General features: G+C 34.3%; 1 protein-coding gene across 1 annotated transcript in view; it reads right to left on the bottom strand.

Moving 5' to 3' along the window:
- CCDC178 (coiled-coil domain containing 178) overlaps positions 1 to 18,250 on the bottom strand; it is a 368,496-nt gene that overhangs the window by 111,502 nt on the left and 238,744 nt on the right. The window contains exon 18 of the mRNA XM_068562450.1: positions 13,704 to 13,853. Coding sequence (XP_068418551.1) covers positions 13,704 to 13,853 — 150 coding nt within the window. The remainder of the gene's footprint in view (positions 1 to 13,703; positions 13,854 to 18,250) is intronic.

The following is an 18,250-nucleotide window of genomic DNA, read 5'->3' on the forward strand; positions in this document are numbered from 1 at the left end:
GAGGGGATTCACTGTGGTAGCCCTTACCTCAGCCCACATACTTCCAATATAGCAGGATATTTGGGGATTTAGGGAGGAGGGTTACCACAATTTCTCCCTTTCTGTGTTGTCACATTCCAATGCTCTTTTAGGGATGGGAGTTTCTACTTATCAGCCCTCAGTATCTTTCTTATTTTTTCCCCAAATCTCTGTTGTGTTTGGCAGAAATTCTATTTGTACGATAGATTTGTTATCAGTCTGTCTTTTCAGAATTATTATAATGTTCTTTATGATATTATTTCCTGGCACTTTAGGGTGTGTGTGTGTGTGTGTGTGTGTGTGTGTGTGTGTGTCTAACTCTAGTCATGCTGCCATGTTTCCCAAGCTTGGTGCTCTATCATCAAGTTTCCACAGAAGGCTTTGCTTCCCTCTGTATTCTTTGCAAATACTAGCAGCTGCTTGGAGCTGCTCTCTCTCTCTTTCTCTTTTTTTAACATGTGTATCCTATGTCTTCATCTTAATTTCTGTTGCAGTTCCTACGGGATTAGGAGCATCCATTTTGGCAAATACATGTTCTCCAGTCTGAGGCAATGGGAAGGGCATTTTAAAGTTTCTTTAGTGAGAAAGGAACTTTTTTGCTTGGATCTCTGACCATTGTTCAGAAACATAAGTGAACTGCCACTTCCTGTGTAAAAGCATAAAATCTCTCCATCAAAAAGTATTTCATTACTAGGCACTGCTTAGTCATACTCTTGCCCAGTACAATGGTGTTACAAAGTATTTATAATTGAAATACTTTTTCATTTGAAGAGAGGCAATGATATATGGTATATGAATAATAGGCTGAGCAGGGCAGAGAAAAAAACTATAAGAGAAGCTGTGGGGTAGCAGAAACTCTGTGGGCTTGAGTCCAATTGGCCTAGGTTTGAATTCCAGCACTGCTTCCCACTTAAAAGCAGTGTGGCCTTAAGTTACAAGAAAGCACATGTTATGGGTTTTATTGTATCCCCTCCCACAAATTCATATGTTGAAATCCTAACCCCCGGGATCTCAGAATGTGACTGTAATTGGAAATAAGCTCTTTAAAGAGATAATTAAGTTAAAATGGGGTCATAAGGGTGGTCCCTAATTCAATGTTACTGGTGTCACTATCAGAAGAAGAAATTTAGACAGACGTGTAAAGAGGGAAGACAGTGTAAATACAATGGGAGAAGACAGTCATCTACAAGCCAGGGACAGAGCCCTGGAAGAGATCCTTCCTTCACAGCCCTCAGGGAACCAACCCTGCTGACACCATGGTCTTGGACTTCTAGCCTCTAGAACTGAGAAAACATATTTCTGTTATTTCTGCTACCCAGTCTGTGGTACTTTGTTACAGCAGACTTTAGTTTCCTGAGGAAAAATGAGAATATGTCCAGTTGTTTCATAGAGTTTTTATAAATTAAATAATAAGAATAGAATACTAATGATAATGTTATCCATAACTGACTATTTATGATAGGGTAGGTGCAGCATTCAATGCTTCACACAGGTTGTAAATGCGTAGCTTGGTGACTGCCACATTGGAGGTGTGTAACAGACACTAACTATGTTTATTTTCTCTTATTTAATACAATAAAGAGATACTGAAGTGAAAATATACTGCAATGAAGAAGGAAAGATGCAAAGATAAAGGAAGAAAGAAAAGAGAGATATCTCATAAAAAGAAGAAGAAACTAACACATTGTGGGGAGAAGAGAAACATATCAAAGGTTCCCTACACCAGAGAGTAAAAGACTCCTCAGTGGCAAGGGACCAATCAGTAACTAGTTCTCAGGGTGAACACAGGAGAACATGTTTTCTTGCAGAGTACTTTTTAGGTATATTTAGTTAGAACTGTCACAATGTGTCTAAGCTTTTATTTCCATGTGATCCTATAGTTTACATAGTATCTGTGTTGTAATGGTTTTAACAATATTAAGAATGGAGAAAGGTTATCATGAAGTCATACATAGTATTGTATTGACTTTTTTTTATTTCCTTTCTAGCTTTTTGAGTTACTGACACATTACTGCAGCAAAACATATGTAGGGTCAATTCATGCTGAATAGTTACTAGAAACCATGATAACAAAAGTCATTACACTGCAGTTCAGTTTTGACAGTAAAATTTCTGCAACATTATCACAAATCCTCATGCATTAGTGCAATGATCCTTACTATAGTTTCATATTAGAATCAAAAGATTGCTGTAGCATGCTTGATACAAAAAGTCAAGCAAGCCAAATTCTTTTCTGCTTTTACAGATAACATTTTTGCTCTTTTTCTATGTACATCATGCAGCTAGTAGCTTTGTTTTATATACTTTTCTCAATAACCTATGAGTACATTGCATATATTTCTTTAAAATGAGGATTTTTCCTTGAAAGACAACACAATTCTGATTACCAGCACCAAAGGAAATAATTTGAGAATGATTTTATATCTGACTCAACTTCAAAAATCCTAAAGCTATATTATTCACTGTGGTATTATCTTTCCTTTTCTCAGATAATGTGTTAGCTGTGCTTATAGTTTTTTTTTTAATCAGTGATCTGCTATGATGGAATAGTACAAAATTTAAAAAGGGACATCTGTCATATTCAGTATAACTTTTATAGAAAAGCTGTGAGGGTTACCCTTCAGCTGACAAAGGGAAATATTTTTAATGTCTATCTGTCCACAATATTTTTCAATAGTTACTCTTTTTTAAAATTTGAGGTATAACTGACGTATAATATCATATTCACTTCAGGTGTACAAAATTTGATATTTGCATACATTGCAAAATGATCAGCACAGTAAGTCTAGTTGCCATCTAGCACCATACAAAGTTAGCTTTTAGGATTTACTCTCATGCAACTTTCAAATATGCTCTACAATATTATTGATTATAGTCACTATGCTGCACATTACATGCCCCATGACTTATTTGTAACTGGATGTTTGTACCTCTTGACGTCTTTCACCTGTTTCACCAACTCACCAAATCCCCTCCCCTCTGGCAACAAACATTCTGTTCTCTGTATCTATGATTTTGGTTTTGTTTAGTTTGTTTTGTTTTTTAGGTTTCAAATATAAGTGAAATCATGTGGTATTTATATTTCTCTGTCTGACTTCTTTCACTTAGAGTAATTCCCTCAAGGTCCATACATGTTGTTACAAATGGCAAGATTTCATTCTCTTCTATGGCTGAGTAGTATTTAATTGTGTGTATATACCATATTTTCTTTATCCATTCATCCATCAATGGACACTTAGGTTGTTTCCATATGTTGGCTATTGTAAATAATGCTGCTATGCAGATAGGGGTGCATGTATCTTTTCAAATTAGTGTTTTCGTTTTCTTTGGATAAATACCCAGAAGTGGAATTTCTGGATCAAACAGCAGCTCTATTTTTAATATTTTGAGAAACCTCCATACTGTTTTCCATAGTGGATGCACCAATTTACATTCCTATCAACAGTGCATGAGGGTTCCCTTTTCTCCACATCTTTGCCAACACTTGTTACTTCTTATCTTTTCAATAAAAGCCAGTCTAACAGGTGTGAGGTGATATCTCATTGTGGTTTTGATCTGCATTTTCCTGATATTAGTGATGATAAGCATCATTTCATGTGACTGTTGGGCATCAGTATGTCTTCTTTGGAAAAATGTTCATTCAGATCCTCTGCCCATTTTTAAATCAAATTGTTTGTCTTTTTTGCTATTGAGTTTTATGAATTCTTTATATATTTTAGATGTTAATCCCTTACAGGATATATGTGCAAATATTTTCTCTCATTCAGTAGGTTGTCGTTTCATTTTGTTGATGGTTTCCTTTGTTGTGCAGAAGAGTTTTAGTCTGATGTAACCCCATTGCTTATTTTTGCTTTTGTTGACTTTGCTTTTGGAGTCAAAGCCAAAACTTCATCACCAAGACCAATGTCACATAGCTTACTGCCAATGTTTTCTTGTAGGAGTATTATGGTGTCAGGTCATACATTCAAGTCTAACTCACTCCAAGTTAATTTTTGTGTAAATGTAAGACAGTGGTCTAGTTTCGTTCTTTGGCATGTGGCTGTCCAGTTTTCCCAACACCACTTATTTAAAAGACCATCCTTCCCCCATTGTACATTCTTGGCTCCTTGAATATATGTGAGTGGGTTAATTTCTGGGTTCTCTATTCTGTTCCGTTGATCAATGTGTCTATTTTATGCAAATGCCATACTGCTTTGATTAATATAGCTTTGTAATAGAGTTTGAAGTCACAGAACATGATGCCTCCAAATTTGTTTTCCTTGCTCAAGATTGTTGTGGCTACACAGTGTCTTTCGTGTTTCCATACAAATTTTAGGATTGCTTGTTCTATTTCTGTGAAAAATGCCATTAGAATTTTGATAGGGATTGCTTTGAATCTGTATATTGCTTTGGGTAATATGAACATTTTAACAATATTAATTCTTCCAATCCATGAGCATGGAGTATCTTTTCATTTCTTTGCATCTTCCTCAATTTCTTTCATCAATGACATAGTTTTCAGTGTATAGGTCTTTCATCTCCTTGATTAAATTTATTCCTAGATATTTTATTCTTTTTGATACAACTGTAAATGGGATTTTCTTAATTTCTCTTTCTTATTTTATACTCTGCCACTTTACTGAATTTGTTTACTAGTTTTAACATATTTTTTGGTGGAGTTGTGAGGGACTTCTATATACAAAAACATGTCACCCATAAACAATGACAGTTTTACATCTACCTTTCCAATTTGATGCTATCTATCTATCTATTCATTCATGTATTCATCACTCATTCATTCTTGCCTAATTGTTCTGGCAAGGACTTCCAAAACTATGTTGAATAAAAGTGGTGAGAGTGGGCATCCTTGTCTTGTTGCCAATCTTAGAGGGAAAGTTTTCAGCTTTTCACTATTGAGTATGATGTTAGCTGTGAGACTGCCAAGCATGGCTTTTATTATGTTGAGATACATTCTTTCTATGCCCACTTTGTTGAATTTTTTTTTACCATAAATGTATGTTGAATTTTGTCAAATGCTTTTTTTGCATCTATTGAGATGATCATATAATTTTTGTCCTTCACTTTGTTAATGTGGTGTATCATGTTGATTGATTTTGGATGCTGAACTATCCTGCATCCCTGGAACAAATTGCACGTGAACATGGTGTATAATCCTTTTAATGTATTACTGAATTCAGTTTGCTAATATTTTGTTGAGGATTTTTGCATCTATGATCATCAGTGATATTGGCCTGTAATTTTCTTTTTTGTGTGATTTTGGTATTGGGGTGCCGGGCCTCATAAAATGAGTATGGCAGCATTCCCTCCTTTGGGAAGAGTTTGAGAATAGGTATTAAATCTTCTTTGAATGTTTGGTAGAATTCACTAGTGAAGCTGTCTGGTCCTGGATTTTTTGTTGTTGTTGTTGGGAGGGTTTTGATTACTGATTCAATCTCCTTACTCATAATTGGTCTATTTAGATTTTTCTATTTCTTCCTGATTCAGTCTTGGAAAATTTTATGATTCTAAGAATTTATCCATTTCTTCTATGTTGTCCAATTTGTTGGTGTATAACTGTTCATAGTAGTCTCTTGTGATCCTTTATATTTCTGCAGTATCAATTGTAACTTGTACTGTTTTATTTCTGATTTTATTTATTTGAGCCTCTCTCTTTTTTATTTCATGAGTCTAGCTAAAGGTTTGTCAATTTATTTAACCTTTTCAAAGAACCAGCTCTTAGTTTCATTGATCTTTTCTACTGTCATTTTAGTCCCTATTTTATTTATTTCCACTCCAATCTTTATTATTTCCTTCCTTCTACTAACTTTGGGCTTCACTTGTTCTTCTTTTTCTATTCCTTTAAGTGTAAAGTTAGACTGTTTACTTGAAATTTTTCTTATTTCTTGAGGTAGGCTTGTATTGCTATGAATTTCCCTCTTACAACCACTTTTGCTACATCCCATATTTTGGTATGTTATATTTCCATTTTCGTTTGTCTCTAGGTGTTTTTAAATTTTTTCCTTTTATTTCTTTGTTGACCCAAAAGTTGTTCAACAGCATATTGGTGTTTTCCACTTTTTTATTGTAATTGATTTCTAGTTTTATACCATTGTGGTTGGAAGAGATGCTTCATATGATTTCAGCCTTAAATTTATTGAGACTTATTTTGTGGCCTAACATATGATCTATCCTAGAGAATGTTACATGTGCACTTGAGAAGAATGTGTATTCTGGTACTTTTGGATGGAACGTTCTTTATATATCCATTAAGTCTATCTTGTCTAATGTGTCATTTAAGTCTGATGTTTTCTTAACAGATTTTCTGATGATCTGTCCATTGATGTAAGTGTGGTGTTAAAGTCTTCTATGATTATTGTATTGCTGTCCACTTCTCCCTTTAGGTCTGTTAATATTTGCTTTATATATTTTGGTCCTCCTATGTTGGGTGCATATGTATTTACAAATGTTACATCTTCTTGTTGGGTTGACCCTTTTATCATTATGTAATGCCCTTTTTTGTCTTTTATTACAGTCTTTGTTTTAAAGTTTATTTTGTCTGATATGAGTATAACTACACCAGCTTTCCTTTCATTTCTATTTTGCACAGAAAATCTTTCTCCATCTCTTCACTTTCAGTCTGTGTGTGTCCTTATATCTGAAGTGAGTTTCTTCTAGGTAGCATAAAGATGAGTCTTGCTTTTATTTTGTAACCATTTAGCCACTCTATGTCTTTTGATTGGAGAATTTAGTCCATTTACATTTAGAGCAATTATTGATAGGTTTGCACTTTGCCGTTTTGTTAACTGTTTTCTGGCTGTTTTTGTAGTTCCTCTCTGTTCCGTTTTTCTTCTGCTGCTCTGTTTCCTGGTGGTTAATGACTTTCTTCAGTCTTATGTTTAGATTCCTTTCTCATTTTCTTTTGCGTATCTGCTATGGGTTTACGCTTTGTGGTTACCATGAGTTCACATATAACATACTATGTATATAATAGTCTATTTTAAGCTGGTAGCAAGTTAAAATTGAATTCATTCCAAAACTCTACATTTTTACTCCCCTCAGTTTTATGGTTTTGATGACACATTTTACAACTTTTATTTTATATATCCCTTAACTAATTATTATAGTTTTAGTTAACTTTACTATTTTTGTCTTTAAACCTTTATGCTAGCTTTATTAATGATTAATTCACTACCGTTACTATATATTTACCTTTACCAGTGAGATTTTTGCTTTCATGTTTTCTTGTTATTAATTAGTGCCATTTATTTTCAGCTTATGAAGTACCTTTTAACATTTCTTGTAAGGCTGATTTAGTGGTGATGCACTCCTTTAGCTTTAAGTTGTCTGGAAATCTCTTTATCTCTCCTTCATGATAGTTTTGCTGGGGTAGTGTATTCTTCTTTGGAAGTTTTTTCCTTTCAGTACTTTGAATATATTGTTTCACTCCCTTCTGGCCTGCAAAGTTTCTGCTGAAAAATGTGCTGATAATCTTAGGGGGGTTTTCTTTGTAGGCAACAAGTTGTTTTTCTCTCATTGCTTTTAAAATTCTCTCTTTAACATTTGCCATTTTAATTATAATGTGTCTTGGTCTCTTTGAGTTCATCTTATTTTGAACTCTCTGGGATTCCTGAACCTGGATGTCTATTTCCTTTTGCAGGTTAGAAAAGTTTTCAGCTACTATTGCTTCAAATATATTGTCTGCCCCTTTCTCTTTTTTCTCCTTCTGGAACCTTTCTAATGTGAATGTTATTGTGCTTGATGTTGTCCCATCGGTCCCTTCAACTAGTCTCACTTTTTAAAACTCTTTTCTTTTTGCTGCTCTGTTTGGGTGAGGTCCAGTGCCCTGTCTTTCAGATCCTGATCTTTTCTGCTGCTTCTTCTGGTCTGCTGTTAAACCCCTTTAGAGTATTTTTCAGTTCATTTATCATATTCTACAGCTCTGTGACTTCTCTTCAGTACTTTCTTATATTTTCTCTTGTTGCAGTTCTCACTGTGTTCATCCATTCTTCTCATGAGTTTGGTGAGCACCTTTATGACCATTATTTTGAATTCTTTATCAGGAAAAGAAAATTACTTCTGTTTCATTAAGGTCTTTCCCAAGGCTTTATCTTGTTTTTTGATTTGGAACATATTCCTTTCCTTTCTCACTGTGCTTGACTCTCTGTGTTTTTTCCTATGTATTAGGCAAAACACTTTCTATGTATTACCTCTCCCGGTTTTGAAGGAGTGGCCTTGTGTAGTTGAAACTTATCATTAAAACTTGCCCTAGGCTCCTGGTTGTCTCTCAAACCTTTGTGATTTTCTAAGCAGCCTGATTTATTCTTGATAGGTCCCCACTGTTGATGGTGTGCCAAAACCTGTTGGTGTTCCAAGGGGAGGCATCTCATATATATATATATATATATATATATATATATATATATATGTATACAAAATTTTACCTTGAGTGTCTTTGGTATATCAGGGATCCCATCACACTCAATAAATCAAGTTCAAGGTGTTGCTATCATTAAAAAGCTATTTATTGTCATATAACTCTACCAGAAGATCATCTTCTCAAAATTGCATAGAAGATACATAAATCTACAATTCACTGAAAATTGGCATTAGACTGAAGAATTAGATTGATTTAAGCCAAGCTGACTTTTCTAAAGTATTATCCGGAAATATATACTTAGTTTTTGGTGTTTTTATCATGGAGTTTGGACAGCAAAAGGGAGATTCATTAGGATAAAACAAAAATGACGAGTGGTCTATTCCATTCTCAGGGATCAGAGGTCTCTTGAGAGTTCTTTAGAGAAAGGGACAGTAGGAATGTAATTCAGGATCATTAGTCTATGAAGTGTGGTAACTCCTTTAGAACAAGTGTGTGTGTGTATGTGTGTGCGCACATGCTCATATACCTGTGTCCTTAGAGAGGGAGGAAGAAATACTGACAAAGTCATTACATACCTGTGGTAGGCAAAAATTATTTAAAAATTACAGTTTTCCTTTCAAAGAAATGAATTTCTATCGACTTTGAAACAAGTACATAAAAATCACCACTCAAAGCCTATTTTTAATACATGCAAGATAATAAGCAATATGAAATACTTATAAAAATGAGAACTAAAACAGCTTTCACATTTTCTTTAGGAAAATAATTTTTTTCACTGCTAGAATTGACTTTGACTTCTCACCCAATCAATGTAAAGTGAGTTTTAGAGGAAACCCACGTTTGAAAACTGAAAGAGGAAAGAGAAAATGTGCTAATGAGATCTCTGAATGATACAATATTTTTGAGAATTTATGATGGAAACTGTCCATTGAGGCTGAAGTGATATAGATTAAAGAGCAAAGATTCATGATTTGTCCTTTGGCTGGGTGAAGAGAGGATGTTGTTGGGCTTTGATTCTATGGTCTATTCTAGGAAAGAATCCCTTGGACTCTGGGGATTACAGCAGTTAGCATGGAAGCTGAGATGAGGTGGTATATTCCTGTGCCCTTTATTGTATCTTTGTCAGTACAGTGGATGATTAATCATTTATTTTGAATAATTGAATGAATGAAGTGTTTGAATTCTGTGAGGTCCAGAATCACCCCTTAGAGCTCCAGAGTAGTCCTCTGATTCATGTCCCTACATGACTCCTTCACAAGATCAGGTCACTAAAAGGTGATGCTCCAATCTGAGCATATCCATGGCAGTTACTCATTGCTTCTCAGCTACTGGTCCCTTCAAACCTTGGAAAAATATCACAGCACATGCTCATCTATAGTCTCTTGGAGACAACATTTGAACCTAAGTTAAGGCAACTGTGTCCTAGGCCAACTTTTCTTCTAATTAACTGTATATGTATTAAATCCCTGGGCCACTCAGGCCCTAAGGTTCCTCATCTGTAACACAGTCTTCTAAAGAGATGGGTAAAATTTCTAAAGGCACTCCTAGTCCAAAGGTTTTACAATTTAAGAGTTGTGAAACCTATCTATAATACTTATGGAAATTAAATAGCTTCTAATTAAGTAGGCAGTCCTTTCCTCATTGGAAAATCATCATTGAAAAAGTGGCTTCAATGTGATGAAGTTACAAAAGCAATTAGTGAATCAAATAATCTGTTTCAGTTGGACACTAGAGACATCATGCATACTTTATGTGGCTTTTACATGCTTTTAAACCCAATGAGACATGTATAGAATTGTTCAGTAATGTTATAGTAGAGAGGTAGTGTCATGGTTATGAAATGGTTGGATGTAGGAAAATTCTGAGTTTTATTTCCATCTCAGTAAGTCTTCCTCTACTCAGGTTACCATGTGACACACTCAATCTCAGTTCTATATCTTATATAGGAGATGATGATAATAATGATAATAATAGAAAAATTTCTAGGATTACTGAGGGACATTTCAAAGATAATGTTTGCAAATTGCATGGCACAGATACCTGTCCACGTAAGTGCTTGTTAAGCACTGACTGATTCTATCATAATCTGTATTCCCTTAGTGTGAAAGCACTGAGAATTGGAGTAGGGCAAAGGTTAAGCTTTATAAGTGGTTTATAAAAGAACTAAAATATATTTTAACCAGTTTTGGAACAGATCTTGTTTTCAGCCAACAGAACCATCAACATTTGCACGCTTGCTTAGCTTACCTTTCTTTGCAGGCCTGAAGAACTTGAGATAGCAATTAAAACAAACACATGGTAATTTTATTGACATATTCATGTTTTTTTAAAAAAAAGAATATATGAAAAATATATCTGAAATCTTTCAACGAAAATGACGAAAATGTCCATTTTCACATAGAAATACAACCTGTTTTTTGGTTATTTTTCCTTCATTCATCTTTAGTGTGATTTTAAATTTCGAGATCTGAGAAGTTTTAGACTAAATTCTGTTCTATCATAACCCATGAACATGGCTAGTAAGAATTTTGCATAATTGTTTTTGTTTGTTTCTGATTTTTAAAGGGTAAAATTAAAAAAAGAAAACATACAGGAAAGTATCAAGAAACATGTGCAAAAGAAGCAGACATAATTCTATCACCAAAAGTAATACTATAACATTCTAAAATTTGAGCCCCCTGTATATAAATTTGTGGTAAGGAAGGGGACATTATTTTTTGTACTTAATTTGTTTTACTCTTCCATTAAGCTTTCTTTGCTACTCTCGGTCTAAAAATACTGAGAAGTAGAAAAGTGCATAATTTGCGTAAAAAGAATAATATTCCCTAAGAAGCATGGTAAGTAAAATATAATTATTTACCCTGCCAAATGGAACGTATGTTCAGAGTCAATGAAATTATTCTAAACCAGCAAAGAGATACAAAAAATTCCATTTTATCTGACAAGAAAATTCAACAAGGGAATCAGAGGTTGAGCAGTGCTTCTGTGTACCCAAAACTAAACTGGTCAAGGGAAATGCTGCACTATCAAGAGAATGGACTAAAATATTAAAGGGTTTTCTCGGTTTTGATGGCCGAATTCCATCCTGTAAGCAGTGCATTAGACGCTAATGACATATGATTTCTCACTGACAGATTTAACAGCATCAATAAGGCCTCTCTGTCCACTGCAGCAAATTGATCCTACATGACACCGACAAGGGCAGCCTGCACTTAATGACCTCCATCGCTGAAGAATGGAAATGAAAAATGATTGGAAGTACAAATAAATCTTTGAGTTTCCCTGAAACAGGTGTGCTAAAAGTGATTCGTTTGAGGGATCATCACAAACATAAACCCAGTCTCTTAGCATGCTCTATTGTCTGTTCATACCAGGGTCTCACTCCTTGGATCTTGAATCAGGATGTGCTTTAATTCCAAAAATGACATCAAGACAACTTGGTTCTTACTATGGAAATACTATGTTTAGGGATTTTTCTTAAAGGCATGAATTCTTCACTAGTTAGGCAGGTATCTAATTTATTTGTCATTTGCCACCAAAGGATTCTATACAAACTGATAACAACTATAGATAAAAACTTATTTTTGTTTCCCTCCTGGTTAGAAAAGGGAATACAGTATAGCCATTGATTCTTTTATCCTCCTCAATTATCAGCAACAAATGAAATATGTTTAAACTCAATAACAATGTCAAATGCGTGAAGTGATTGGCAAAACCTCCATGGATACACTGATATCCTTTCTTTGAATCCTGCACAGTGGTTTGAGGACACTAAAATTTTGGCATATAGTTGTATTCTTAATTCTTACCCAAACACACTTATTTCTTGATCTACCTTCATCTTGCTACTACTTCAATACAAATTTTTAAGAGAAAAATACACACTCTCTCTCCCAATATATTTGGAAGCTTTAACTTGCGTGAGAGTAGATGGATGGGAAACAAAGGGTGTTTATAAGCAGCATAGTAGATGAATGTAATGTAACAGTTACAGTTGCATAGTAATTTTATTTTCAAAGTAACTATGGCAGTTGGTCTCTTTTTTATTCTTAATCAAAATTTTCCTCTGAGGTAAATTTCACTTTACCGATGAGAAAACTGAGGTCATAAAGGGTAAAAGACTTGCCAAGATCACTGAGCTAGTAATTGGTAGAGCTTACACTCAAATCCTGGCCTTCTGTCTTCCCAATATTCCATAATAGTAAATATAGTACTTAAGTTTTGAGCTACTAATTGATAGTGTAGTAATCTCGGTGACACAGGAGAAAGGATTCATTAGCAATCTACTGGTTTTTACAGCTAGGTGAATTGTTAAAAATTAATCATGGGGCTTCCCTGGTGGCGCAGTGGTTGAGAATCTGCCTGCTAATGCAGGGGACACGGGTTCGAGCCCTGGTCTGGGAAGATCCCACATGCTGCGGAGCAACTAGGCCCGTGAGCCACAACTACTGAGCCTGCGCGTCTGGAGCCTGTGCTCCGCAACAAGAGAGGCCGCGATGGTGAGAGGCCCGTGCACCGCGATGAAGAGTGGCCCCCACTTGCCACAACTAGAGAAAGCCTTCGCACAGAAACGAAGACCCAACACAGCCAAAAATAAATTAATTAATTAATCAATTTAAAAAAGAAAATTAATCATGCCTCTAGCTTTTGAAATTTAAATTCTGGGAAGAAACAAAGATTCAAAGGAAAATAACTTTTCTTGTCAATGAGTAACTGGAGAAGAATATAGAGGAAGTGGCTGTATCTTAACACTCTAAGAATGGACCTTTCTCTTTGCTTTTGGATTTGTGGGCATATTGTGTGTTTTCCTTTTCCACTTTTAGTATTATAGAAGATTTTACAAAATATTTTAGAATTTCTGGTGATTTCCAGAAACCAGAGAGGTCAAGTTTCTCCAAGTTTCTAGTTAAGCCTCATACTTAATAAGAAAATAGGAACCAAAATATGGAGCCCACACATCATGAGGAAGAATTAAAGGTATATCACGGAAAATTACCTACATATGGAACTGAAATTTGAAGTATATGATAATATATTTAAATCTATGCATTACAAATATTTGGTAGTTCAGGTCACAACAATTAAAAGCAAATTAGTATAAAATTGTGGATTAGAAAGTATGCTTTTTCATTTCTCAAATATTCTTTCAAAATTCAACTTCAGAATGTTGATAAAAATATAAAACAAAACTTTACAAAACAAAAACATGCCATTTGGTGGCATATAAAACACCACCATAAGACTGGAGACCCCATGACTGACTACTTGTTACTTTTTGTGGTACATATGTCAAGTAAATCATTATTTTAGAAAAATATGAAAAACCTACCTGTTTCTTATCTCGAATCGAACCATCAAGTGATAGCTGTTTTTCATATTGGTTGAAATAGTTGTCCTTTACTGTTAAGAATACATTCTGTAACTTCTGATACTCTTGAGCTAAATGTAGATTTTCTTCTAGTGAATCATCTTGTATTTTCTAGAAGATAAATATATACATGTATTTAATTAAATCATTTTAATTTATGTTTGAATTTTTACATTTGAATTATCTAAAAGCATTACATTATATATTGTAGAAAAATAAAACCAAAAAGATGCTTCCCTTGACACTAATATCCTCCTTGGATTTAATAATTTTCTTTCTTGATGCAAGTGGTCTTTTTATTTATTATTATTATTTTCTTGAACATTGATTCATCAGAGTCTGTCTGACTTTTGTTCTCCTTCTTTCCCAGGCCTCCCTCCACAATGCCTTGCGAAGCACCCAGTCCTGGAGGCTTCACTCAGCATCCCAGAAGGCTTCCTCCAATTTCCCACCCCTTTTCATTTTCTCAAGCCCCAGTGCTCAAGTAGACAGAAGACATTTGGAAGCTTAGAATCCTATTTCCAAGAGGTTCAGAGTGGTGGCACTCACAGAAAACATTCAAAACACAGAGAAGTAAAGAGTAAAAAAGATGAGGAGCAAGGAACTCAACGTTTAGAAGCACCCAGAGAAGCCATTATTTGTTACTAGTATACTTTAGCTATATTCAAAGCTAAATCTGCTCTGTGAGCAGCTGAGAACTTTACAACACTCCCCATGACTAAATATATATATGTCAAATCTAATACAAACCCCTCAGAACGTAACTTTTGCCAACATTACCCACTTGCAAATTAGGGGATGCCTTTCATTTTAAGTTAGAGGTGTGATTCAGTTTAGTTGCTGATTCTTTTTACATTTCTAGCACAGAAAATTTTCTTTGGCTGCTTCAAAAAATATGGAATTTATCAACAGCCTTAAATATTTTCAAACCTGTTAATCTAGTAATTTATCTTATGGAAATTTATCCTAATCAAAAAGCTTTATTTGTTACAACATTATTTACAGTAGCAGAAAGTTTTCAAAACATATAAATGCAGATTAATCATGACAATGATAATGATGATTAAATAACTAGATATAAAAATAACCATTGTGAAGCAGTTAAAAATGTCTCTTTGGGAAAACTGCTATCACATCAAACCTTTAGTATAAGTTGTTAAAAACTATATCACAGTATGAGAATGTGCACGGAGGAAATGTAATTCAGCAGAAAATTGCCTGTACAAATATTTCTCTATTTACACACTTGAAGAAGATTTATTAAGGTCAACAAACATATTTCTCATGAAAGTCTGGTATCCATATTGATCCCTAATGATTAATACTATGTCACAGGTGTTCTTCAAAAAGCCAAAATGATGAACTGAGAACCATTTTAAGTGTCCTTGTCCTAATTCTGGCACAATAATTTAAAACTTTAGAAACTTCTATCTAATAAACCTGCTTAAAATCACAGAATTATCTTTTGGTAGGAGGACAAAGTGTCTATGAATATTTTTCTTTGGTGGAGATACCTTTGAAAAGATGGTTACAATTCTTTTTGATATCTTAACACTAATACAAAAATCTAATTCTCAAGTGATTAACTTGAACTATGCTACATGTTCTAAAGGAGGCATGAGAAGAAATCATTTTGAGTTGTTTTGTTTGTTGTTTGACTTAAGCACATTCTGATACCTGAGATATTCTACTTCTCAATTACATTTCTTTCAAGACCCAGATGGCTATTTAAATGTTGAATTTGAGAGGAGTGCTACAAAAGTTGTGGAATTTGTTTTAAACTTATCTAATGGAACTTAATTGGGGATATATTTGGTACTTTATGCTTCACTCATTGTGTAACGTACAGTTTTATTTCCAAATACCTATATTTTCAATTTCTGTATGACACCAGTTGTTACTGTTTTGTATGCCATGATTAGAGTAGGTACCAAGAAACTGAACTGTGTATTTAGGCCAATGAATCTTCAAAACATTGTTACATCAGTCATGATACTTTACATTATCATTTCTCAGTAATGAATGTATAGAAGGATTTACCAATTCACTACCTATTCCTGAAAGTCAGTGACCTTCAGATGTGCAACGAAGTTTAAGTTTTTTTAATTTTAAATAATGTATTCTGCTGATTTTTTTTATGTTTAACTGTGGTTCCACCTCACAATTCTGACTGGTTTAATTTTAACCAATGGTATTATAACATACAAATGAAACAAAGAGTGAATGATAATTATTGGTGGATATGTGTCCAGGTGAAATAATGCTACCACTACTGGAGTTGAACAGCAAGCAGTAGAAGATATTAAATAAAGGCACAAAAGTTGGAGTTGGCAATATAATAAAAGGGTGAGAAGAAAGAAGGAACTAATAACAGAAGTAGATGGCTTTTACATGCTTTTAAATTCAATCCAGCTAAATCTTATCAGTAGAGTCTTTCTACTTAAGGTCTTGACTAAACGCAAACTTAAACAAAAAGTTTGTTTCTAAAACCATTAAAGAAAAATTTGATTGTAATCTCTATAGGTTAAAATAACTGCACGCTGAGTTGATTTACAATATTATTTTATTCATTCATTCATTCTCATTTTCATCCTTTTGCTTATTCAAAACTTTCAATTTAGTAACTACTGTATGCCAAGATTTAAGATGTAATGGTGAACCTCAAGAATTTGTGGTCTTATGGGAAAGATTTATATTTAAAAATCATAGAAATATATAATTAGAGTATAGAATTTATAACCTTTTGCATTTTTTTGTGTTTTCCATATGCATTAAACTCACCCCAAAGGTCTGAATAAACACTTTCTCAAAGCCAGATTTATTGGTATGTATTCAATTCCCATTATTAATGATTATTAAGATGATGAAACATTGGGAGTATGGACTGATAAAGAGAAGAGAGGTTGAATGTCTGTTAATAGTTTCCATGTTGCCTAGAATTTAGTAAGGAAAATACTTAGCTTGAGGAAGGTTTGTTCTCTGTTATCTCAAATTATTTGTTAAACTTTGATGTCTGGGGGTATATTCAGCTTATTACGCCAACATTTTATTAGGAAATAAAGATTATGTTTATAAAGGGTGAACAAAAATTACTTATAAATTCCATGAGGGCTGACACCATCATTCTGTTTACCTGTAAGCAGGTAAAGCAGAGCTGACATTAGTGGGTACACAAGTTTTTAGTAAATGAATGAATGAATACACAGAATAAACAGTTAGGAAATGCATGCATTTATCACTTTAGAACTACACATTTTATTGGCCCACTTCCATGGAATAACTTATTGATGATATTACAATGATGCACATTTATTTGTATTATTTGATACTATACTACTTCAGAGGTGAAGATTTTAAGGATGTATATAAAAAGAATTCACACAATATGTTTTTAAATTGAGTATTTGATCATTATTCTAAGGATATACCACACTGTCCAGACTGAGCAAGAGTTCTTTCTCTGGGTGCATCGTTGATTTTCACAAGGCACGTGAATCCCTTGAAACTGTACACAGTTGGGTTTTTTTTCGAATTACCTAATTAGCCTATGATTCTAAAAGTAATGAGAAACCATTGCTAAAGCAAGACCTGGCCTCTTCTGTCACCAAAAATGCTGAAAAATGAAGGCAGATTGCGACCCCAAGATATCAAAATAGTAGTTTTCCCTTTTTTTTCCACTTGACCTTTATCATTCTTTAAGCCATATATTTCATCTAGGATTTTCCCTCCACTTTCTCCATTTACAGCTTCTTTTTCTCACTCTTCCCCTTCTCCTTTCCCTCTCCCACTGGGTAAGTGGGGAATAGGGAATTATAATGAGAAATGAGTTATTTTTGGACAAATATAGAGCATATATCATCTATTTATGTTTCACCTTCTGATACATAGACAAGAACTTAGAAATAAGGCTGAATTTGAATGTTAACTTATGCATTCCACACATAATGGAATGGCTACTGTCCTAGTTATTATAATTACAGACAGGGAAGGAAAGCCAATGAGAAGTCAGGTGAGGCAACTTGTATTTTCCAAAAATGGCCACAGAAATATTTTCATTCACACATGTTCTTCCAGAACCTGTCACTCCCTATCAAGAAGCACAGTCTATATCTCCTTCCCTTGAACCTGGGGAGACCTGTGGCTTCTCCAGCCAATAGAGTATGGTGGAAATGATGCTGTGTGATTTCCCAGGCTAGTTTATTTAAAAGAGCTAGTTTATTTAAAAAGCTATTAAAAAAAAAAAAAAAGCATACAGTTTCTGCCTGGCTCTCTCTTTGGGGATATTTACACTTGGACCAGCCACTATGTTGTGAGGAATCCAGGCCACATGGAGAGGTTATTGGTGTTGTAGGTGTTCCAGTAAACAACCCTAGCTCAGGTCTCAGATAACAGCATCAACTGTGAGTAAATGAGTCATCTGAAGATGATTCCAATGCTTAGTCTTCAAGTCATCCAGATGATGGTTTAGAATGTGTGAAGAGAGACAAGCTGGCCCTGCTATGTCCTGT

The sequence above is a fragment of the Eschrichtius robustus genome, chromosome 14 (assembly GCF_028021215.1).
Source record: "Eschrichtius robustus isolate mEscRob2 chromosome 14, mEscRob2.pri, whole genome shotgun sequence".
Classification (NCBI taxonomy): domain Eukaryota; kingdom Metazoa; phylum Chordata; class Mammalia; order Artiodactyla; family Eschrichtiidae; genus Eschrichtius; species Eschrichtius robustus.